Raw genomic sequence first — 25,034 nt, 5'->3', positions numbered from 1 at the left:
CCCCCCCCCCGACTCCCCGAACCGCACGTCGCGTCTCTAATAATTCATCGCGCACGAGCGTCGCCGCCCGGAGGGAGGGCGTCCGATAAGGAGCACGACCCCGTTGACTTGAAGGGCGCAATGTTTGGACTTGCATCAGCATGCGCCTTGTTTTTTTTCCGCGCTTGAACACGGCGACATGTTGGGTTGGGCTCGTGTATAATTCTACTGCTCGCACGGCCCCTGACCCTGTTGAATTCTCTCCGTCGCCAGATGAGAAAGGCACTTGGACTGACCCTCCAAAGTTTCAGTAATTGATTAAAGCATTTACCTGTTCAGATTGGCGTTTACAAATGGAGGTTGACGTCAAACTTTAAATCAACCTGATCATTAATATTATTGTTCTAACGGCATGATTTTAATTTTTTTAGCTGGATAATGATCATTTATGTACGGGCACCTTTTATTAAGGAAAAATCGCCTCATTAAAGGAATCAAGTCTTGATTAAATTCAATAGATAATGTGCTTTGGATATGATGCTTAGCAGTCACTGCATTTCAAACACGTCTTCCCTTTGGTGTGTTTTGTTGTTGTTTGTGTCGGTGGTGGCGGTGCTTTTAAACAGTCGCTTAAAGCCAACGAAGAGCTCCTGCAGAAGCTGAGCAAGCTGCAGGGTGAGAGAGAGGCCCTGGCAGAGACAAATGCCAGCATCTCCACGACCTTGCAGAAGACCAACGATGCCAACGACAGATTAACCCAGGAGGTGATCGCCGTTTTATTTCACTTGAAATGTCGTTTTTACAACACTATCACCATTACTATTGTTAAGCATACGGTACAACGTCGCTTATCCTACCGTCCGTCACATGTTTGGCCTGACCAATTAACTGCCTGCGACCCACGCGCTATTTGTGTGTGGTTGTAAAAATGGTGAATTTCGACCATATATTTGTTTATTGCTTATATTTATATTTCATTAAAATAAACCCAACCGATGGTAACTCATCTGCGCATCGTAGTCTACCCGCCTCGGTGGAACATCACATTTGCAATGGTGTCCAGGGTTATGGATGTTGTATTTTGGATGTTCCCTAATCAGGACCTCTTCACGTGCGTACTCTTAAATCTCTCGTATGTATATGCTCGCTTCTAAGGCCCAGTCAAGCACTTTCCCGTGAGATAGTATATTTATTGAACTTCTTTCGCACCGAACCTAGCCAACCGTGCTAATCGGAGGTGTACAGCAGCATACACTTTATTTGTATCCACCAACCTATTAGTGCGTGGTGTAGCCGTCGTTGGATAGACATTGACGTATCTAACCATTTCTCACATCTGCCTATACCTCTTGTCCCCACCGTGTTGAATATGCGACGTTGTACTGTACAATTTAAAATGAATAACGTGCAGCGCTCTTGTCAAGCCACTGTTGTACGAAGGCCTTTCCACATAGTGCCGATTATGGGGGTTGGCAGACTGCTTCACCACGCTGGTCTGTGCTGTGGGATGGCCAAGTGGGAGAATGGCTCAGGACCGGTTCGGATATCACTCACCACTCATGCTAGCCTTGGCCCAAAGTCAAAGTCTAGGCGGTGGTTTCTTTGGGCAGCAATCACTATGCCATCGCTCCTCACAGTTCGCAGATGTGCGTATGTTGAGCTTCTTTCGAAACTATACGTAGCCAACCGTGCTAATCGGGAGGTGAAATCCGCTAAAGTTTCCCGTAAACCACGTGACCCCCACGTGTGGCCACGCCCACTTTGAACCCCTCCCCTCACCGCGCCGCCGCCCACTGTGAAAACAAGACGCCGCTCCCCCGTGCAGCAGCAGCAGCGTCGAGGCCCTCGGGGTAGCCTCTTCCTCCCCATCCTCATCTCGCCTGACTCTTTGCTCCAGTTTTGCATTCCTTTTCCTGGACATATTTATTTATACGTATGTAGTGGGTTCCACGGAGGCACACACATCAGCCACCCGGCCCTTGATTAGCGGAGATGAAGGGATCCCGCCCGGCGGGGAAAAAACTTTACAGTCGCGACGGATACACAACAAACGGCGGCGGTCATACTGGATACGCACACACCCATCGACACAATATGGACTTCAGGGTCTCCTGCCACCGTGCAACCATCCCATCACTCAGGTGGTGATAGGGCGAAGTATGAACCATCCAGGTGCCCATCCACCTCTTAAGTACATTGTGGACGTCTTCCGACATTCCGGGTCAAAGAAGTCACGCTTCAAGGTCGACCCAGTATGCTGCACCCCAAGGTGCAGCAACCGTTAGTGTGCAGCCCTCTATACTTTGCCCCACAGAACGGCGCGTACCACAAAGTTATAGTGTTGCATTTCTCCATCCCACACATCAGCAGCCCTCCTTTGAGGATCACTAGGGACATTTATAGTCGCCCTTTACCACCCCCCCGCCTTTCCGACGCGGCGTCTCACTTTTACAGTCGCACGCGTCGGCCGTATCGGGGGAGAATTTTTAACAGCCTCTCTCAGCAGGGCTCGCATCGCAGCGCTAGCTGCACACAATCGAAACGGAGAGGACGGCCAGATGGCAGATCAACGCACCCTTGATCCACCAAGATGTTAAGGGGCATTCTCGCACCAAAAACAAAACAAAATCTGTGCAACACAGACAGGATACGGTCAGTGACCTTGAACAAGCACCGGACCGGTCGTTTGGATCTCCCAATAAATCGGTCCAACAACAGACAGGATGCAGCCAGTGACTTTGAACAACACTGGACCTGCCATTTGGATATCCCCATCATCAACAAAACACGGGATTTCCCCCAGGGCTCAGAGCACCTCAACTCTACGGCAACAACAACAACAACAACACAAAAAACGAAGTAACAACGCAGACAACTGAAACGGACGCCGCGGCCATCCGACACCCAAACACAACCCGATCCTCACGCTCCGCAACCCGGCGAGGAGTAACGGCAAACAAATCCGACCCGGCGCATGTAAACGCTGCATGATGTGTCTGCAAGGGCCGGGTGTGGGATGTGTCGCGACTCGACTGAGGGCCCACAGGAGCGGAGGACGGCAGGGTGGAAGACGACGGCGTCCCGCGGCATCCTCTTGACACGTGACCCGGCAGGCGGCACTCAAAGCAGACGACGGGGGAGCTCCGGGGGACGAGTGAAGGTCCCCCTCCGCAGGCGTCGGTTTTGGCGGGAGACGTTTTTCGGCGGGAACCCGGTCCCTCCCGGCTGACAAAATGGCGGCCGCTCGCGCGAGCCGCGTTTTTTGCGTTTCCCGCGCGCGGGAAACAGCAGCGGCGGAGTCGTCTCCCCGTGGTCCCGGCACACCGACTTCACTCCGCGGTCCCTCCAGTTCCAACACGGCGACCGACGCTACTGGTGCGGCCAAAAAAATCGGCAGGGCAGGCGCTGCGCTTCCGGCGTTCAATCCCCGACGGCAACGGCTCGGAGACGTCGGTTCCCTCCCACTGTAGAGCCGCCTTGCGGTCTTTAACTTGGCTGTCTGGGGAATCACCCCCTCGTCGTGCTCTTCATCCGTAGACGCCTTGGTGAGTCGTTTTTGTCGCGTAAACATCACACTACGCTAGTTCTATCACCGAGCTAGTGGGTTCCACGGAGGCACACACTTGAACTTGGAGGCAACACGTTTATTCTCACACCGTGACAGGGTAACTACATGACGTACAACAGATTAACTCGACCACAACTCGGTAACTAGACCACAACTCGGTAACCACATAACCGGGTCAGTCAGTAACACACTGTCTGACCCACGATGCCGAGCGTAAAGACCGAAGACCGAGGATCGAAGAGACGTAGCACCGACGGGTTGATTCCAGAAGACAGCCTCGATCGGCTCTTGGGGACCTCCCTTTTATGCCCCTGAGCATGGCCTGGCTCTGCCCTCGGCCATGCCCCCTTTCAGATCCTACTAGAAGGTTCTGGGCTATACACCACGTGTCCCTCTCGCCACCTTTTGGCCCCCCTCATTATCCCGTCCTGGTCACGTGCCCTCTCGGGTTCACCCAGACTGTCACGTCCTCAACTGCCCCCTCTGACAGTCACCATAACCATGCTCCCTAGGGCCCCCTTCTATGCCATACATTCGCTGGTGTCAGAGAGAGGCTCTAACACGCTCAGTTCCATTTTGTATGAGTAGTTGGCGCTAAACGCCGTAGTGACTCAATATACGTCACTACACGTATATACGTTTCTAGCATATATGTGTGTGTGTGCGTGTTTACACAGTGGTGCTTTTAACGTAGGACAGAAGAGCCACTATAACGCACGGCTTTTTAATTACCTTTTCATATTGCCCGTTAAAAAATATAAATATGATTTGAATATCGCAAGCAAAAATGCAAGATGGGCATATATATATACAAAATAATTGGCCATTTGAAGTGGTTTCACAAACCAACCTCACGTGAATTCATTTACGCACCGCATTTTAAAAAAAACGGTAAACTTCCGTACCTTCCGCCCCATTTATGCTGCCTTCCCGCGCATAACGGTGTATATATATTTTTTCTTTTTACGGCGATCACGGCGCGCTAATGAACGACGCGCGGCACCACGGCGCGCTCTCTCTGCCGGCTCCCGGAGACTCGAGCACAACTCCTGCGCCATAAAATGTTTAAATCCCATCCAGAAAGTAATTTCGTGCCTGGGGTAAATGGTGAGCGGGAGAAAAAATTGCTAGGCAATGGAGCAGCAAGCATTGGATTTCCCCCCCCCCCCCCTTGTTCCATGCTTCCACATCATCCTCCCTCCTGCCAGCAGAGAGCCAGGAGCATAAGCGTGCATGTTCACGCACTCTTGCACACACAGCCGAGTGCACTTTGGCGTTACATCCCGCTTAAAATTTTAATTTTATTTTTTATTTACGCTCTGCGGTAACAAAGCGATACGGAACCGGAGAAATACAGCAACAATGAATGTTTGTCAGCGAGTAAAACCTTTGTGTTTCCCAGGCGTGATCTAGCAAAGTAAAGTCGAAACCAGTGTTGAAACAATGCTGCTAAAAAGATATATAGGCACTCCCGGAAGGCCGTGCAACTGATGGATTATGTAAGAAAAACTTTCGATTATTTTTCTCTTTCACGTGGCGAGACGGATGTGTGAAAGAGACATTGCTTCTTTATTGAGTTGGGAAAATAACGAGGTAAATAAAGCAAATCTGGGGGAGAAGAGAGAAAAGGATCGGACACGATAGAGAGAGGAGGGGAAAGAAGGGGACGTGTCTGGCCAGGTACTCACGACGGAGAACAAGATCATGTTGACACTGAGTCAAGCGACGGCATCCTCACCCGCTTGTACACCGCCAGCGATCCCTGCAACAGATCCTCCACGTGTTCCCAAGTGTAAACATTCCGCATGAGGTTTCTCCAGTGATCGGATGTGGCAACTTAATGGGGTATCCGTATGCCTTGACTGGAGCAGTCTTGAGACCACCCTGGACGGTATGAGATACGGGGAGAGGCTGAACATGACTGGGACTGAGTGCCGCAGGCAGGCAGGCAGGGCAGGCAGGCGCTGAGCGTGCGACAGAGCTGCATATCCACCCTCCTTGCGTAACCGGGGGACACCTTGCAGGGAATACTCAGTGGGGTATGCGTGCTTGCAAGTGTGCTGCTAAGATTGTACGCAGGGGCAGAGGTAGGGCCCAGACGGTGATGGAAGAACATTTTTTAGACTGCAAAATTAATTCTACTGGAACACAAAGTTAATCAGTCGGTATCCATTATATAGTCGGGAAAACTTTATTTAACATAAACCCATTGAGGCACGTGAAACATTGCGAGGGTGACCGGGGGTAAATGACTTGGGTGAACTCATGTTTGGAAGCAAAATCGATTGCCTATAAATTAAGCTTTCGTGGTATGACATTAAATGCATCCGCAATGAAATATACATCAAGAATTGTTTATGAATTTTTTACCATGTTTACGTTAATGAAAAATATCTCCAACAAATGGTCCGTGACGTACAACACATATAAGCAGAAAACAAATAATCAGACAATTACACCACCTTCCCATATTCGTCTCGCCACGTGAAAAATAAATTAAAAGTGTCCCTTTTTTACGCGCATGCCGTCGGCCGCACGGCCTTTTGGGAGTGTGTATATATTTTCAGCAGCATTGGTTTAATACGCGCAAAATTTTGCAACCAGTTTCGGCATTCACTATCTCATCAACTTAGTCAAGCTCGCTTAAAGCAGTGTCGGTGAGAAATATTCTCTTCTCTATCTCCACATGTAATTGAATTTGTGATTTACTTATGTAAGTATGCATGTTGAACTTCTTTCGCACCGTACGTAGCCAACCGTGCTAATCGGAGGTACAACAGGCAAGCATCACAATTCGTGGGGAAGGGAGCGGGGGTGGGGGGGCAGAAATTTCCCCACTCTCTGCCCCCCCCTCCCTCAACTCCCCCCGTGGCGTGTCTACAAGCAGGCACAGCTGCGACGCATAGCCGCGTTGGCGCACACCTATAGACACGCGCTGGCTGGGTAATGGTCACAAAGGGTGGCGAGAGGCTCCCGTTGTTAGGAGCCGTATTAGAGAGGCGGTCGGGGGGGGGGTGCGGGGGAGGGTGGTTCCTGCCCTGAAGCATAACCCCTGCAGAGGGCAGCAGATGGCCGGCTTTGGCGACGGGAGAAGGAATTTTCACGGAAGGGACGCGCCAACGGTGCACCGTGCGACTTGGCGGCCCGTTGTCGTCGCCGCTGCAGCGTGCAACAGGAAGCGAGAACATCGATTAAATGCGAACGCCATTAGAAACAATTTCGTGCGAACAATTCGTCGGCTTTATCTTCTTTTGTCCTCCCGACAAGCAGACTCTAATCGGATTTCTGCCCGCCGTTACAAGCTGTGCGGCTCGTATCGGTTGCTTTTTGCATGACGCCTCCGTGCGGTACGCTCGTTCATTTATTTTTCCCCGCGTACGCAATTTCCCGCCCCCAACCTACTCCCCACCCCCCCCCGTAACATGCCGGCTAATGGAAATAGACGCCCTATTATAAATAAATAATGGAGGCGGCTATTTGCAGGAGCGGATTTAGAACCGCGTCGCCGAACGGGGGGAGAGAGGGGGATTCACAGGAGAATCTTCCGCAAGCAAGAATCGCCACCGTCGCTACTGCTACCGGTCTCCGGCGATTACCCCAACAAAGCCGACCGTGCAGAACGATTCCGCGTGCCGGTATCGCCGCTCGTTTCTCAAGAGCGTCGGTCAGCAGACTGTTGCAAAAGAAACGTTATGTTATGTACGCCCCATGCATGTGCTACTTCATACCTGCTTGTCTAATGACCGTCAAGGATTCATAACTGTGTTGCTCTCACCGGGGACGATTATTATAATGGGTTTCGTTTTTGCTGAAAATCCCCTTTCATTTTGTTAACTGTTTGGGCAAACGCAACGTAACCGTGCCGCTCTCGGCACGGCAAAAATTGGCCCTCCCCCGTTAGATGTCCCCGCAGGTGTTGACCTGTGGCCCCGATCCCCGTTGCGTTTTTGACGGCCTTAATCAAGCGGCGTCGCGTGTGTGCGTTTCAGCGGGCCAGTGACGCAAATCGCTGCTGACAGTACAGCTTTGGAACATCGCCGGGAGGGGGGGTTGGGGGTAGTTTGGGGGGGGGTAGGGGCGGGGTGCGGGGAGGATGTGGGAAGGAGGCCGGAGTTACAGCGGAGGGGGAACGGGAGGGGAGCGAACGAGCGGAGGGATGGATGCATTAACGACGCGGCGATGTCGTTCGTTTAGAGATAGAAGCCACGTGTTCATCGGCGTCTCGAAGCACTCCGCAGGGATTAAGGGGTTTGGGAAGCGCTTGATGTCACTTGCTTAGCTCGGAGAGTATTCTCCATCGCTCTGTTGCCGTGTTTGCTCTGCTCTCGGTATCAAACATTTAATTTTGACCTTGGAGCGCTTTGGCGAAGATTAAAAGTGCTTAATCCTGCAGACGATCGCCCTACTTTTAGGTCTCACTGTTTGCTACGCAGTTCAGAGAGGGTCTGGTTACGTAAAAAAAACCCAACGGTCAGAATGCAATTTATGTAACTCCTTGCACCGAGTGCTTACCATGTGCCGCTGAAAGGACACGCGCTCGGAATCGGTCGGACGACCCCGGTCTCCGTTAGGACCCGCGTGCAGGTGAGGCATTGTATTTGCACAATGTCACGGCGATCGGGTCGCCGCACGTGAACTGATTTTTTTTTTTAAGTGATTACGCTTGTATTTGAGCTCGCGCTGAAATGCCAGCGTGTGCTGCATTATTGGACCCTCAGCTTGCGTCCTGTGGTGGCCCCGGCTTTTTGTCTCCACCGGCACCCAGGCCGTGGAAATTCCCTGCCCCTTGGAGGTTTAAACTTGGGAGTCGACTTCACTGGGGGACCCACTCTTGTCTCTTTCTTTAGCCTCTCTCTCCCCCGCTTACTCCTTACTTATTATTCATTCCCATCCCTCACATGCTCGGCGCTCCGAGAACTATGATAAAGGACACCGTATAAATCCCAAGTATTATTACTTTACGTTCATTATTACTATTAAATGTTACGGCCTATAGCCAGACCGTGAACGGTTTTGATCGCATGCAATTTTCGCTGAAGGCGGATGGGAGTTCGGGAAGATTTGTGTCCATAGAGGCTAAGCCAATTACACTAAATGGCGCATGCATTTGTGTATGTGTACGTGCACGATTTGAGCGTTGGCAAATGTTGGGCTGGCCTGGCTTGGCTCAGAGGGTCCCCACTTGGAATATGGAACTAAACTATTTTTATTTTAGCAGGTAAGGCCCACTGAACTGTGTAGCTTTTTTTCAGAAGCGACCTGGCCACAAATGATAGCTGAACGAAATAAATGGCTTATCACTCTAAACGCATGTTGATTCTAAATGTGGAGAAAAAAACCAGACGACCTGGAAAAAAAATCCACGCGTCCATGGGGAGAAAATTCAAACTCCAAATATATAGGCGCAGGGTCTGGATCGAACCTATGACCTCCTGTATACCAAGGAAAAGTAAGTAAACATCTCGTCACCATGTCTCCCGACTAAACCAGGTTGCTGCCAAGCATAGCAAGTTGATGTTTCCAGCCCCCACCACCAATGATTTCTCCAGAAAAAAAAACTTCGACTGAATTAGATTGTGGTCATTATTTGGTCAAAATCAACCTGCTGAGAATTGAAAATATCGGTTTGATGCGTCACGAGATTAACGTTGCTCTCTGCGGCAGGCCGGGTTAGATGAGTGCTGGCACCCACCAACTGGACCGCAGGTCACTTGAAGAGGTTCTCAGAAGTCGTTCTGTGATATCTTCTTCCACGAGCCGTTTTCTTTACACGGAGGGGTCACTGCTTTGTGAGAGATCTTAATGAATGCTTCCTCGCTTGACATGACACCCGTAGCACAGTTGGAATAAAATTGCAAGAAAAGACAACTGATTTTTTTTTAAACCAGTTGCAAAACATTTTGCCGCAACACTTAATGCGTCAGATCTCGTCCAATCTCGGAAGCCAAACTGGTTTAAGGCTTCTTCTTCTTGGTTATTTCGGTAAAGTCTGTTCTTCACCTGAGGACGGCTGCTTGCGTTGTGGCCGAAACGTCGTGAGAATTGTATTTTATTATGTTTTATTTTTATTATTTTATTATTTCCCTTCTACGTGACTTTACCGAAAGAACCAAGAAGATTAATCCCTGCAGTCACGAAAGCTTTAAATCGAAATTTGGTTTAAGGCTGCATAATGCTTGGGTGGGCGACCACTTTACATGAGAGGCGTTCCGACTAACGACAGCAGGGCTGCATGGCGGACAGCAGAGGGCAGTACAACAGTTGTAATATACTTCTACGTCCCCTAATCCATGCTCCCTGCCTCATTCACCAACCCGAGCTAAGCTGCCATCCTGCACGGCATTGCGGAGGCCCTCATCCAGCAGTAGATTGACAGGAGGGGGGGTGGGTGGGAACATACATGCGCGTGTTACTGCAGCGTGCCTCTGCTCTTCGCGTGCATGTGTTTATCCGCAGCTGGAGAGACTGAAGCAGCTGAGTCAGCAGGAGAGAGAGACGGGGAGAGAGCGCGACGATGGCAGCAACCAGAGGATTGTGGGGCTCACCGCTCAGCTGTGAGTTTTTCACTGTCGCTGGTCCGAGCACTCGCGAATTACTTGGTCTGGGGAAGGTGCATAGCAACGTCGCCGCCGACTTACTGGCAGACTTAATGCCCGCTTGCTAGACAGTGCTGCACAAGGATAGCTGCATGACGAGTTGCAAGAAGAGTTCCTCATGCGGACGTCTTTGCAGCCAGTTGCGAGCAGTTACGCAACCGCTTCCTCGCTGCAGAAGAAGCAGATTCGCACGTCTAATCGCTTGGGCTAGCATGGACCCCGGCCTAAGAGATTCCTTTTTTTCGCAAAGGGAAATCTTTCTTGAGCGCGTGGCTATCACTTATTTATCGCCGCCTTCTCTCCGCGCAGCGAAGAATTGAGGGCAAGCGTGTCCCAGAAGGAAGCGCTGCTGTCTGGACTGGAGCAAGAGAAAGAGAGGCTGGTGTCAGAGCTGGCACAGGTGAAACAGGGCGAGCTGCTCGGCCACAAGGTAAGACACGGGGCCTGTCTGTCACATGGTAACGATCGCACCTTGCAGGCGCACCCAGCCGTGCTCGCCTGTTTCCCGTGCCATTGCTTTTTTGCCGTTGGTATCGGGGGCACGACCGTGTTGGGTGTTCGCGGTCGGTGCCGCGCGTCTGTCCCGACGTGTCGCTCTCTCCCGTGTTGTGCCGCACGTTGATGTTGATCTCTCGTACTCTTAGGTTTTTTCGGTAAAGTCGCGTAGGTAAAAATAAATAATAAAAATAAATAATAGAAATAATAATAGAAATAAAATAATAAATCGCGACGATTCGGAGGCAACACGAGTCTCCGTCATCAGGTGGAACCGTCACAGCTAAAATTTACTGTATCAAGTGAGGCAAAATTCCAAGAGACAAGCTCTTAAATACAAGTTAAGGGGGGAGGGGGGGGCTTATCTGAATGTGGTAGCCAGTGAATGGGACGTGTTGGGGGGGGGTGTGGGCGGGGCTAAAAGAGAACAATCAGTGTACCTCGACTTCGGGTTGTAACCGGTGTTGTCTGACAATCGAAATATAAAAAAGCCAGTGCTGTTAAACGCTTATTTATTTTAATTTAATGTTTTTACCTACGTGACATTACCGAAAAAACCTAAGAGTATGAATCCTTGCAGTCACGAAAGCTTCACATCTAGAATTGATCTGTCGTGTTCGCTGCACGCGCCGGTATCAGAAAACCGGAGAAGCTTCCGGCACGCAGAGCGACACGTTGGACTAATTCTAGATTTGAAGCTTTCGTGACTACAAGGATTCATACTCTCAGTTCTTTCGGCAAAGTCACGTAGGTAAAACATTTAATTAAAATGAATAAAAATAAAACAATAATTTTATTTTTATTAATTTTGATTTCATTTTTTACTTATGTGACTTTGCCGAAAGAACTGAGACACGTTGGACGTTGCGCCAAACAACACGCGGCACGAGCTGAACACGCGTCGGAGTTGCGGAGGAGCAGGAATGTCGGAAAAAAAAAATTCCTTTTTAAATTTCATAATTGGCACTGCGAAAATTCCGAGAATGCTCTTGTCTAAATCGTTGGGCAACCTCGCAATGTTTAGTGCAATTTTTAAGTTTATTTTATGTTACCTGTGTGAGAAGCCAGAGACCAGGGGCATGAGTCTGCCAATAGGGTTCAAATATCGCTGCTGTTGTGTGTGTGTGTAGAATCCCAATTGAGTAATTAGCGGTGCAATTTTCGAAATTGGCAAATTTGGACCCTGACGCTGATGGAACACATTAGCCTGCTCTTTCGAATGACATCATGGGGATATTTGAAGTCCACTGTGAGTGAAGCAGATGGCACGGAGTGTTATTTATGGTTATTATAACCGCGGTAATGATCAGGGGCTGCCACTGAATTGGAACCGTGAGCCTCTGCAACAGGCGACGAACGCACCACCGATGGGCCACGTCACCGCCCTAACCGGCCAATCTCTGCTGATAAGACTCGTGTCTGCTTAAACGAATGCTGCTGGAAAACATTGGTGCAGCAGCCTCATTGGCCGATGGACCACAAACGACACCGCGAAACAGGCCCTCGCCTATTCATTTAGTATTAAAACCAGTCAAAGTATTGCACGTTTCCGCTGCTCTAATACTGAACCCCGCAACCCCCTCCTCCACTTGCCGTGATGCTGAAACGTGCGAGGTCGAAAAAACAAATCGCAATTTTCTTACAACACCTTCCCATTAGCACGCGTGTGCCTGACCTTTTCTAAATCTTTGCACGTTTCTTAAAAGTCACGGTAATTATTTGAGCACGGACGTCCAGACCCTTCAGCTTTACAAAATGTCTGACAGCCTACGTTTTTTTTGTAATTCGAAACGGCGGCGGGCGCCGTGCATCGTTGTTGTTGTTTGGCATCCTCGCAGCCAAAACGACGTCGCTTTACCGCACGCGGCTCTTAAGCGCCGCTGCGGCAGAGTGATGATGGCGACAATAGTAACAGCTACGCCACTGGAATTATACGGCACCCGTATGCGCGACCGCATGTCCGAGATCCTTTGCAGAAACGGTGGCCGTAATTTGGTTTATGGAGAGGCAGGTAGGCAGTTAGAGGCATGCCAATCGGTCATTGGCAGAGGAAATCAAGGCAGAACAATCATGCATATGCATGGATTATGGAATAATTTTTAAACATGCTTCAGGAACTGTTAAATTGTTTAAATAGTTGTTTTAACTGGCAGGCAAGAAGATGGTGGGGGGGGGTAGCATATTTTTGAATACTCGAGTAGTGTCTTTTTTACTCTGGCTCATTTTTTTTAACCAATTTCACAGATTTTTCTGTTGGCCAAGTCTCAGATAGCAACGCAAATTTGGACTAAAGTTGGATAATTATAATTGCATTGTATGCATAACCCCAAATTATATTGCAAGCAGCCCCCCCCCCATCCCCATAAATAGCTCATTGTGTTTTTTATGGGAAAAAATATCTTACAGCGTATACTTCACAAGTAACAAAAACCCATAATCACACGTTACATCCCAAAGTCGTTTGCAGTTTGGCGTTTTTTAACCGAATTAATTGTTCCGCGGAATTTGCAGTGGATTGCAAAACGTGCGTACAATGTGCACTCATTAAATAGCTGGTTTTGCAATTAATGATGAGGAACAAAAAAAAATTAACGCGAAAGCCGCTGCCAGAATGTGATAAGTGTTGTGCTTCTCACAGTGCGGTGGGATGATGTGTGTACTGCCGCCACCGCCGCTATTGCTCCCCACACTTGCCTGTGGCTGCCTGCTGTGTGCCTGACCCACTGGGGAAACGAATATAAATATTTATAACCAGAAAATGTCCTTTATTTACCCAGGAAAGCCTCACCGAGTCTCCAAGACTTCTCTTCTCCCACTACATTGTTGACGTTTGGCCAGTTCTGTTTCGTGAGCGCGATGAGACCGGATGAACCCGGATAAAACCCACCACGCTCTTGCACAGATTGATATCGCAGTCCTTTTGCTTTTACTGCCATAACCAGGCGATCGTGCAAATCCCTCATCCAGCAGTGGAATGACAACAGGCCTGTCTGTGTAACTTAATTTGTCGCCACGTAATGAATCATTAGGTGGAGCGGTGCCGCAGGGGGTTAGCAAACTGCTCTCCTAACCTGACAACCTGAGCTCCATTCCCGACCATGGCTAACATCGGTGGCGGACATGTAGAACGCACCTTAACCGCTCGAGGGCACGCACCCCCAACCCTCCCACCCAAACCGTTCAGCAGCCAGCGCTGACCAGCGTGGTGAAATATGGACAATCATTCAAAAATTATCTGTGCGATGCGGCCCTTTTGTTGGCTTTGTGCGCGAGTGGACCGCGGGCGGTGCGGAGGGTTGACACGCGCGCAGGCTCACGGGCTGTAGCGCTCGTGTCCCTTCCCCCCCCCCACCCCCCCAACTCGCCACCGATCGCTCCTTCTCCCCTGTGGCTTCGACTGCTGGCGCCGATTCGCCGGTGGTGCCGATTCGCCGCTGGCGCCCGTTGGGATTTTCAGGCTCTCGTGCCGTGGGGGTGAGGGCGGCCGTCCGGACTCGTTGCCACTTGTCGCCACTCGTCGCCGCGCGGCCGCCACGCAGTCGGCTTCCTCGTGCTTAACGCAACTTTCCGTGATCTCGTGTCTTCCCAACAGCTTGACGAGGAGAAATCGACTCTCAATCAGCAGCTGCTCGACATGAAAAGAAGGTGGGATTTATTTTATGGACTGAGGGGGGTGGGGTGGAGTGGTGGGGGATGGAAGGCCGTTGTGGGGTGGGGTGGGAGGTATGGGCAGAATTTGCAATGGTTATTAATTAATGGCAATGAAAAGACTTGGGTTGGAATAATTTGTACCATTAATTAAGTCCATTTTTCCGCGTTAGAGCGTGCAAATTGCATTCATTTCCAATGATTATATTTAATTGCGTACAGGAGCTTTAGTTTTGAAGTGAGATTCTGCGCTTGACCTCGATACATCAGTATCAAACCACTTACGTGCGCGCACGCTTTCTGCCGACACGTACGCACCGCACCCCCAGCTGTTTGCGGTGCGCCAAATGTTGCCGTGCGTATCCTCACACACGCGTGGTTTTTTTTGGTGGTGCCGCGTTGGCGGTGGTGCTTAAATCAACATTTAAATCTCGAGGTGTTTCTCAAGAAAACTGCTACGAATCTAAAAATAAAAACCCTCCCCCGAGATCCTGATGGAACAACGTTCGGTCCGTTTTGCGAAATTTGCGCGCGTACATTTTTTTGTTTTGCCATGATGAACGGACAATGCATTTATAATAGTTAACGTTTCTGGCATTGGCTCTCTGCCATGCGTGCTTTTTCCAGTGTTATTGGCAAATTTGCTGTTTTCAAATATAAATATATGTCTTAATAGAGGCGCTTGCGATTTGGTGCTTGCTCTGTTCCAAGAAAGGCATCGTGGTTCTTGGAAGTAATTCGCTGTTTATAACTCCCGCATAATGTGATGATTTCCATGACCATTTCAGTGCTTTAATCACTGCACCTTGAGTTTGCATATGTAGTGAGTCCAACTGAGTCGCAGACGTTATTCTTTAGAGGCAACACATTTATAGTAACACGTATATACAAAGGGGTAACTGCCCCTTTACCAGATACAGCCTGGGTTGGTGACCACCCAGCTAACTACGCTATACGTAGGAGTTACAGCTACGAAGGGTCGGACCCTCACTTGGGTCCCCAGCCACGTGTTGATGCCTCGTAGGACGTAGAGCTTCCAGCTTGTAGACGTAGAGCTTCCAGCTTGTAGACGTGGAGCTTCCAGCTTGTAGGTGTTGAGCTTCCAGCTTGTAGACGTAGAGCTTCCAGCTTGTAGACGTAGAGCTTCCAGCTTGTAGACGTGGAGCTTCCAGCTTGTAGACGTGGAGCTTCCAGCTTGTAGACGTGGAGCTTCCAGCTTGTAGACGTGGAGCTCCAGCTTGTAGACGTAGAGCTTCCAGCTTGTAGACGTGCAGCTTCCAGCTTGTAGACGTAGAGCTCCAGCTTGTAGACGTGGAGCTCCAGCTTGTAGACGTAGAGCTTCCAGCTTGTAGACGTGGAGCTCCAGCTTGTAGACGTAGAGCTTCCAGCTTGTAGACGTAGAGCTTCCAGCTTGTAGACGTGCAGCTTCCAGCTTGTAGACGTGGAGCTCCAGCTTGTAGACGTGGAGCTCCAGCTTGTAGACGTAGAGCTTCCAGCTTGTAGACGTAGAGCTTCCAGCTTGTAGACGTGCAGCTTCCAGCTTGTAGACGTGGAGCTCCAGCTTGTAGACGTAGAGCTTCCAGCTTGTAGACGTAGAGCTTCCAGCTTGTAGACGTGCAGCTTCCAGCTTGTAGACGTGGAGCTCCAGCTTGTAGACGTGGAGCTTCCAGCTTGTAGACGTAGAGCTTCCAGCTTGTAGACGTGGAGCTCCAGCTTGTAGACGTGGAGCTTCCAGCTTGTAGACGTAGAGCTTCCAGCTTGTAGACGTAGAGCTTCCAGCTTGTAGACGTAGAGCTTCCAGCTTGTAGACGTGCAGCTTCCAGCTTGTAGACGTGGAGCTCCAGCTTGTAGACGTGGAGCTTCCAGCTTGTAGACGTAGAGCTTCCAGCTTGTAGACGTGGAGCTCCAGCTTGTAGACGTGGAGCTTCCAGCTTGTAGACGTAGAGCTTCCAGCTTGTAGACGTGGAGCTCCAGCTTGTAGACGTAGAGCTTCCAGCTTGTAGACGTAGAGCTTCCAGCTTGTAGACGTGGCGCTTCCAGCTTGTAGACGTAGAGCTTCCAGCTTGTAGACGTGGAGCTTCCAGCTTGTAGACGTGGAGCTTCCAGCTTGTAGACGTAGAGCTTCCAGCTTGTAGACGTGGAGCTTCCAGCTTGTAGACGTGGAGCTTCCAGCTTGTAGACGTGGAGCTCCAGCTTGTAGACGTAGAGCTTCCAGCTTGTAGACGTAGAGCTTCCAGCTTGTAGACGTGGAGCTTCCAGCTTGTAGACGTGGAGCTTCCAGCTTGTAGACGTGGAGCTTCCAGCTTGTAGACGTGGAGCTTCCAGCTTGTAGACGTGGAGCTCCAGCTTGTAGACGTGGAGCTTCCAGCTTGTAGACGTGGAGCTTCCAGCTTGTAGACGTGGAGCTTCCAGCTTGTAGACGTAGAGCTTCCAGCTTGTAGACGTAGAGCTTCCAGCTTGTAGACGTAGAGCTTCCAGCTTCCAGACGTGGAGCTTCCAGCTTCCAGACGTGGAGCTTCCAGCTTCCAGACGTGGAGCTTCCAGCTTGTAGACGTGGAGCTTCCAGCTTGTAGACGTGGAGCTTCCAGCTTGTAGACGTGGAGCTTCCAGCTTGTAGACGTGGAGCTTCCAGCTTGTAGACGTAGAGCTTCCAGCTTGTAGACGTAGAGCTTCCAGCTTGTAGACGTAGAGCTTCCAGCTTGTAGACGTAGAGCTTCCAGCTTGTAGACGTGGAGCTTCCAGCTTGTAGACGTTGAGCTTCCAGCTTGTAGACGTAGAGCTTCCAGCTTGTAGACGTAGAGCTTCCAGCTTGTAGACGTAGAGCTTCCAGCTTGTAGACGTTGAGCTTCCAGCTTGTAGACGTAGAGCTTCCAGCTTGTAGACGTGGAGCTTCCAGCTTGTAGACGTGGAGCTTCCAGCTTGTAGATGTGGAGCTTCCAGCTTGTAGACGTAGAGCTTCCAGCTTGTAGATGTAGAGCTTCCAGCTTGTAGATGTGGAGCTTCCAGCTTGTAGATGTGGAGCTTCCAGCTTGTAGACGTAGAGCTTCCAGCTTGTAGACGTAGAGCTTCCAGCTTGTAGATGTGGAGCTTCCAGCTTGTAGACGTAGAGCTTCCAGCTTGTAGATGTGGAGCTTCCAGCTTGTAGACGTGGAGCTTCCAGCTTGTAGATGTGGAGCTTCCAGCTTGTAGATGTGGAGCTTCCAGCTTGTAGATGTGGAGCTTCCAGCTTGTAGATGTGGAGCTTCCAGCTTGTAGACGTAGAGCTTCCAGCTTGTAGATGTGGAGCTTCCAGCTTGTAGACGTGGAGCTTCCAGCTTGTAGACGTGGAGCTTCCAGCTTGTAGACGTGGAGCTTCCAGCTTGTAGACGTGGAGCTTCCAGCTTGTAGACTTGGAGCTTCCAGCTTGTAGACGTGGAGCTTCCAGCTTGTAGACGTGGAGCTTCCAGCTTGTAGACGTAGAGCTTCCAGCTTGTAGACGTGGAGCTTCCAGCTTGTAGACGTGGAGCTTCCAGCTTGTAGACGTGGAGCTTCCAGCTTGTAGACGTAGAGCTTCCAGCTTGTAGACGTGGAGCTTCCAGCTTGTAGACGTGGAGCTTCCATCTTGTAGACGTAGAGCTTCCAGCTTGTAGACGTGGAGCTTCCAGCTTGTAGACGTGGAGCTTCCAGCTTGTTGACGTGGAGCTTCCAGCTTGTAGACGTAGAGCTTCCAGCTTGTAGACGTAGAGCTTCCAGCTTGTAGACGTGGAGCTTCCAGCTTGTAGACGTGGAGCTTCCAGCTTGTAGACGTAGAGCTTCCAGCTTGTAGACGTGGAGCTTCCAGCTTGTAGACGTAGAGCTTCCAGCTTGTAGACGTGGAGCTTCCAGCTTGTAGACGTGGAGCTTCCAGCTTGTAGACGTGGAGCTTCCAGCTTGTAGACGTGGAGCTTCCAGCTTGTAGACGTAGAGCTTCCAGCTTGTAGACGTAGAGCTTCCAGCTTGTAGACGTAGAGCTTCCAGCTTGTAGACGTGCAGCTTCCAGCTTGTAGACGTGGAGCTTCCAGCTTGTAGACGTAGAGCTTCCAGCTTGTAGACGTGGAGCTCCAGCTTGTAGACGTAGAGCTTCCAGCTTGTAGACGTAGAGCTTCCAGCTTGTAGACGTGGAGCTTCCAGCTTGTAGACGTAGAGCTTCCAGCTTGTAGACGTAGAGCTTCCAGCTTGTAGACGTGGAGCTTCCAGCTTGTAGACGTAGAGCTTCCAGCTTGTAGACGTGGAGCTCCAGCTTGTAGACGTAGAGCTTCCAGCTTGTAGACGTAGAGCTTCCAGCTTGTAGACGTGGAGCTTCCAGCTTGTAGACGTGGAGCTTCCAGCTTGTAGACGTAGAGCTTCCAGCTTGTAGACGTGGAGCTTCCAGCTTGTAGACGTGGAGCTTCCAGCTTGTAGACGTGGAGCTCCAGCTTGTAGACGTAGAGCTTCCAGCTTGTAGACGTAGAGCTTCCAGCTTGTAGACGTGGAGCTTCCAGCTTGTAGACGTGGAGCTTCCAGCTTGTAGACGTGGAGCTTCCAGCTTGTAGACGTAGAGCTTCCAGCTTGTAGACGTGGAGCTTCCAGCTTGTAGACGTGGAGCTTCCAGCTTGTAGACGTGGAGCTTCCAGCTTGTAGACGTGGAGCTCCAGCTTGTAGACGTGGAGCTTCCAGCTTGTAGACGTGGAGCTTCCAGCTTGTAGACGTAGAGCTTCCAGCTTGTAGACGTAGAGCTTCCAGCTTGTAGACGTAGAGCTTCCAGCTTGTAGATGTGGAGCTTCCAGCTTGTAGACGTAGAGCTTCCAGCTTGTAGACGTAGAGCTTCCAGCTTGTAGACGTAGAGCTTCCAGCTTCCAGACGTGGAGCTTCCAGCTTCCAGACGTGGAGCTTCCAGCTTGTAGACGTGGAGCTTCCAGCTTGTAGACGTAGAGCTTCCAGCTTGTAGACGTAGAGCTTCCAGCTTGTAGACGTAGAGCTTCCAGCTTGTAGACGTAGAGCTTCCAGCTTCCAGACGTGGAGCTTCCAGCTTCCAGACGTGGAGCTTCCAGCTTGTAGACGTAGAGCTTCCAGCTTGTAGACGTGGAGCTTCCAGCTTGTAGACGTGGAGCTTCCAGCTTGTAGACGTGGAGCTTCCAGCTTGTAGACGTGGAGCTTCCAGCTTGTAGACGTGGAGCTTCCAGCTTGTAGACGTAGAGCTTCCAGCTTGTAGACGTGGAGCTTCCAGCTTGTAGACGTAGAGCTTCCAGCTTGTAGACGTGCAGCTTCCAGCTTGTAGACGTGGAGCTTCCAGCTTGTAGACGTAGAGCTTCCAGCTTGTAGACGTGGAGCTCCAGCTTGTAGACGTAGAGCTTCCAGCTTGTAGACGTAGAGCTTCCAGCTTGTAGACGTGGAGCTTCCAGCTTGTAGACGTAGAGCTTCCAGCTTGTAGACGTGGAGCTTCCAGCTTGTAGACGTGGAGCTTCCAGCTTGTAGACGTAGAGCTTCCAGCTTGTAGACGTGGAGCTTCCAGCTTGTAGACGTGGAGCTTCCAGCTTGTAGACGTGGAGCTCCAGCTTGTAGACGTAGAGCTTCCAGCTTGTAGACGTAGAGCTTCCAGCTTGTAGACGTGGAGCTTCCAGCTTGTAGACGTGGAGCTTCCAGCTTGTAGACGTGGAGCTTCCAGCTTGTAGACGTAGAGCTTCCAGCTTGTAGACGTGGAGCTTCCAGCTTGTAGACGTGGAGCTTCCAGCTTGTAGACGTGGAGCTTCCAGCTTGTAGACGTGGAGCTCCAGCTTGTAGACGTGGAGCTTCCAGCTTGTAGACGTGGAGCTTCCAGCTTGTAGACGTAGAGCTTCCAGCTTGTAGACGTAGAGCTTCCAGCTTGTAGACGTAGAGCTTCCAGCTTGTAGACGTAGAGCTTCCAGCTTCCAGACGTGGAGCTTCCAGCTTCCAGACGTGGAGCTTCCAGCTTGTAGACGTGGAGCTTCCAGCTTGTAGACTTAGAGCTTCCAGCTTGTAGACGTAGAGCTTCCAGCTTGTAGACGTAGAGCTTCCAGCTTGTAGACGTAGAGCTTCCAGCTTCCAGACGTGGAGCTTCCAGCTTCCAGACGTGGAGCTTCCAGCTTGTAGATGTGGAGCTTCCAGCTTGTAGACGTAGAGCTTCCAGCTTGTAGACGTAGAGCTTCCAGCTTGTAGACGTAGAGCTTCCAGCTTGTAGACGTAGAGCTTCCAGCTTGTAGACGTGGAGCTTCCAGCTTGTAGACGTTGAGCTTACAGCTTGTAGACGTTGAGCTTCCAGCTTGTAGACGTAGAGCTTCCAGCTTGTAGACGTAGAGCTTCCAGCTTGTAGACGTTGAGCTTCCAGCTTGTAGACGTAGAGCTTCCAGCTTGTAGACGTGGAGCTTCCAGCTTGTAGACGTGGAGCTTCCAGCTTGTAGATGTGGAGCTTCCAGCTTGTAGACGTAGAGCTTCCAGCTTGTAGATGTAGAGCTTCCAGCTTGTAGATGTGGAGCTTCCAGCTTGTAGATGTGGAGCTTCCAGCTTGTAGACGTAGAGCTTCCAGCTTGTAGACGTAGAGCTTCCAGCTTGTAGATGTGGAGCTTCCAGCTTGTAGACGTAGAGCTTCCAGCTTGTAGATGTGGAGCTTCCAGCTTGTAGACGTGGAGCTTCCAGCTTGTAGACTTAGAGCTTCCAGCTTGTAGACGTGGAGCTTCCAGCTTGTAGACGTGGAGCTTCCAGCTTGTAGACGTGGAGCTTCCAGCTTGTAGACGTGGAGCTTCCAGCTTGTAGACGTAGAGCTTCCAGCTTGTAGACGTAGAGCTTCCAGCTTGTAGACGTGGAGCTTCCAGCTTGTAGACGTGGAGCTTCCAGCTTGTAGACGTAGAGCTTCCAGCTTGTAGACGTGGAGCTTCCAGCTTGTAGACGTAGAGCTTCCAGCTTGTAGACGTGGAGCTTCCAGCTTGTAGACGTGGAGCTTCCAGCTTGTAGACGTGGAGCTTCCAGCTTGTAGACGTGGAGCTTCCAGCTTGTAGACGTGGAGCTTCCAGCTTGTAGACGTAGAGCTTCCAGCTTGTAGACGTGGAGCTTCCAGCTTGTAGACGTAGAGCTTCCAGCTTGTAGACGTGCAGCTTCCAGCTTGTAGACGTGGAGCTTCCAGCTTGTAGACGTAGAGCTTCCAGCTTGTAGACGTGGAGCTTCCAGCTTGTAGACGTGGAGCTTCCAGCTTGTAGACGTAGAGCTTCCAGCTTGTAGGCTGGAGCTTCCAGCTTGTAGACGTAGAGCTTCCAGCTTGTAGACGTAGAGCTTCCAGCTTGTAGACGTGGAGCTTCCAGCTTGTAGACGTAGAGCTTCTAGCTTGTAGACGTGGAGCTTCCAGCTTGTAGACGTAGAGCTTCCAGCTTGTAGACGTAGAGCTTCCAGCTTGTAGACGTAGAGCTTCCAGCTTGTAGACGTGGAGCTTCCAGCTTATAGACGTAGAGCTTCCAGCTTGTAGACGTGGAGCTTCCAGCTTGTAGACGTAGAGCTTCCAGCTTGTAGACGTAGAGCTTCCAGCTTATAGACGTAGAGCTTCCAGCTTGTAGACGTAGAGCTTCCAGCTTGTAGACGTAGAGCTTCCAGCTTGTAGACGTGGTGCTTCCAGCTTATAGACGTAGAGCTTCCAGCTTGTAGACGTGGAGCTTCCATCTTGTAGACGTAGAGCTTCCAGCTTGTAGACGTGGAGCTTCCAGCTTATAGACGTAGAGCTTCCAGCTTGTAGACGTGGAGCTTCCAGCTTGTAGACGTAGAGCTTCCAGCTTGTAGACGTGGAGCTTCCAGCTTGTAGACGTAGAGCTTCCAGCTTGTAGACGTGGAGCTTCCAGCTTGTAGACGTAGAGCTTCCAGCTTGTAGACGTGGAGCTTCCAGCTTATAGACGTAGAGCTTCCAGCTTGTAGACGTGGAGCTTCCAGCTTGTAGACGTAGAGCTTCCAGCTTGTAGACGTGGAGCTTCCAGCTTATAGACGTAGAGCTTCCAGCTTGTAGACGTGGAGCTTCCAGCTTGTAGACGTAGAGCTTCCAGCTTGTAGACGTGGAGCTTCCAGCTTGTAGACGTAGAGCTTCCAGCTTGTAGACGTAGAGCTTCCAGCTTGTAGACGTAGAGCTTCCAGCTTGTAGACGTCGAGCTTCCAGCTTGTAGACGTCGAGCTTCCAGCTTGTAGACGTAGAGCTTCCAGCTTGTAGACGTAGAGCTTCCAGCTTGTAGACGTAGAGCTTCCAGCTTGTAGACGTCGAGCTTCCAGCTTGTTGACGTCGAGCTTCCAGCTTGTAGACGTAGAGCTTCCAGCTTGTAGAATGCAGCGACCCCGGTCCCTCTCGGGGACCCACCTTTTATCCTCGTGGGTGGGGGCCGGCTCCGCCCTCGGCCCCGCCCGCCTTCTCGACCGTTCTAGCTCCCTCCCGATCCCTTTCGAGAGCTCTCCCTGAACACGTGATCACCCCCTAGCCCCCCAACCTGGGGCCTTCTCTGTGGACACTCCGGATCACGTGTCTACGGGGTCAACCAGAGTGCCATGGCCCGGGGCAACCCTGTCCCTGGGCTGACACTCTCCCGCTCCCCCTTGTCGGAGTCCGCACTGCACGCCATTAGTGGTGCTCGCGCTATCCCAGCGCTCACCAAGCCCCGCTAGGGCTGGTACTACACCCACCCACGGGTTGTACGCGATGACGGTGCATCGCACGCCGTGTTGTGCTAGAGCCGGCCTCACACAGCAACCCACACGGTGCTGTCCGTGACGTAAGTACATCGCGCGCCACGGCCCTCATGGGCAGGCACCATACAGTGACATCCTCGATGTCACTACACATACATAGAGACAACAAAAGATCCCCCGTGTAGCCTTTAACAAGGCTGTTGGGGCAAGTGCCGTTCGCGAGCACCTATGAAGGCCGCACGGCACACGAGGGGGTGGGTGGCCAGCACCACGCCCACCCACCTTTGTCTTCCCACTGATGATATTTATGCACTGCAGCGGGGAAGCATTTGAGTCGATGGAGGGGAAGCCCAGGACCGGTTCAGATAGTCATCACTGGTTGTTGGTGACCGTAAGCGGGAATGGTACCCAGGTCACCTGGTTCATAGCGCAGCTCGCTAAACACTACACTACTGCTCCCCGCGAGCAAAACTAATTATCCGTAAAAAAATTGCACGGGCTGGAAACAAAATGATCATAATAATAATGTTGTTTTCGACTGCAAAATCAAGATATAAAACCCCAGCATTCTTTGCATGTCAAGATGAACATCACCATTCCTGCATACATTGTGCACACAGCCTGTAATAGCCACCGGTGAAAAATATCTATAAATTTGGCGCATACCGGGTTTTCGTGCTTATCAGGCCTCATCAGTATGGCATAGCCGTCTTTGCCCTGCTGCTGCCGCTGTTTGTGTCATTCCAAGCAGGCTTCCGCCCCAAAACTGGGGGGGGGGGGAACACGTGTGTGGCACAAACCTTGGGTCAATACGAACAGAATCCAGAACATGTGACACGTACATGGGTAGAGCGGTGGTTAGCACACCACGCCATCAACCCGGTTGCCTGGGTTTCATTCCCGGGCAGCGTGAGTGGCGAGCGGCGTTGACCTGCGCGGTAAAAGTATTGTCAGACAACCACCGTGCCGTGGAGAGAACTTCACCCAGCAGCAAAACGATAAAAACTTGTGAATAATTTATTTGTGAAATATATCTATTTATTATTACACATTCCAGGTGAGAGCTTATTCAAAATAAGTCTCTTGCAAGGGAGACTTGGGATACATTCCAAAGTACTGTACTGCACAAATATATTTGATATCTGTGCACAAAATGTATGGTATGAGACGATGGTTCAACAAAGCATTTTAATAATATACAAATATTATCTGCAGGAGCAGTTATTAAATATGAATCTTGCAGCTATGTGTTTCATACGAATTAATTGCAGATGCCTTGGTGTTTTAATATACTGAGACATGGAAGGGTGCATCGATATAAATATATTTCTTAGCTGGCGAGTGGTATGTGCATCAAATTGGGCACGTAAATAATTACGGTGTGTGCAAATAAAAGGAAGATTCGTGAGAGCAATTGGAGAAAGGCGGAATTTGATTTATTGGGCATGCAATTCGAAAGACAAGAGATTGACTGTAAATGCGATTCCGGATGGGGAAAATTCTAGGTACAACGGAGAGCCATGGAAGACAGCGAATTAAGTTATATAAGCAATTTGAACAATTGGATGCAAGTCGGAGGAGCGAATAACATGCAAATGACAGACGCACGTTCCATCTCGTCTAATCGAACAAACTAAACCGCATGGAAGAACCAATTGAATAATGACGGAACAATGCAAACGAGATGCTAAAAATGGGACGCGAGAAAAAATGTGTTTTTTTATTATTATTACTATTATCTAAATCATGAACACGAATTGTGGACCAACTCATCGAACTCATCGAATGATAATTGTTTTTTTACCCTTTTATCTACCAGATAAAAGGGTAAAAAAACAATTATCATATTTTGCTACTGGCAAAGGAGGTTCCAATGGTGAACTCATCGAATGTCTGCAATGAAGGTCACCGGTCACACAGCCAGATGTAAACAGTGGTCGTAGCATCACGTCGGCCATGAGTAACATCTGGGCTCGTCTGCTGCTGCTGTCGGGTGATCTGATTTAGCTGTGGGGCCTGTGTCCGTGATGCAAGATGTGTTCCGTGTGTGTGTGTCTCTCTCTTTGCCGTTCTTTGCCCCC

At 50.4% G+C, this 25,034-nt stretch overlaps 1 protein-coding gene across 3 annotated transcripts in view; it reads left to right on the top strand.

Annotated features, from left to right (window-relative positions):
* Positions 1 to 25,034, top strand: part of LOC144945280 (uncharacterized) — a 91,655-nt gene that overhangs the window by 46,687 nt on the left and 19,934 nt on the right. For all 3 annotated transcript variants that reach the window (XM_078873669.1, XM_078873670.1, XM_078873671.1), the window contains 4 exons: positions 606 to 743; positions 10,004 to 10,101; positions 10,453 to 10,573; positions 14,231 to 14,283. In XM_078873669.1, the coding sequence (XP_078729795.1) occupies positions 606 to 743; positions 10,004 to 10,101; positions 10,453 to 10,573; positions 14,231 to 14,283 (410 nt within the window). The remainder of the gene's footprint in view (positions 1 to 605; positions 744 to 10,003; positions 10,102 to 10,452; positions 10,574 to 14,230; positions 14,284 to 25,034) is intronic.

This window comes from Lampetra fluviatilis, chromosome 37 (genome assembly GCF_964198595.1).
Source record: "Lampetra fluviatilis chromosome 37, kcLamFluv1.1, whole genome shotgun sequence".
Lineage (NCBI taxonomy): Eukaryota > Metazoa > Chordata > Hyperoartia > Petromyzontiformes > Petromyzontidae > Lampetra > Lampetra fluviatilis.
The sequence above is the reverse complement of the archived record's forward strand: the minus strand, read 5'-3'. Positions and strand labels throughout refer to the sequence as shown.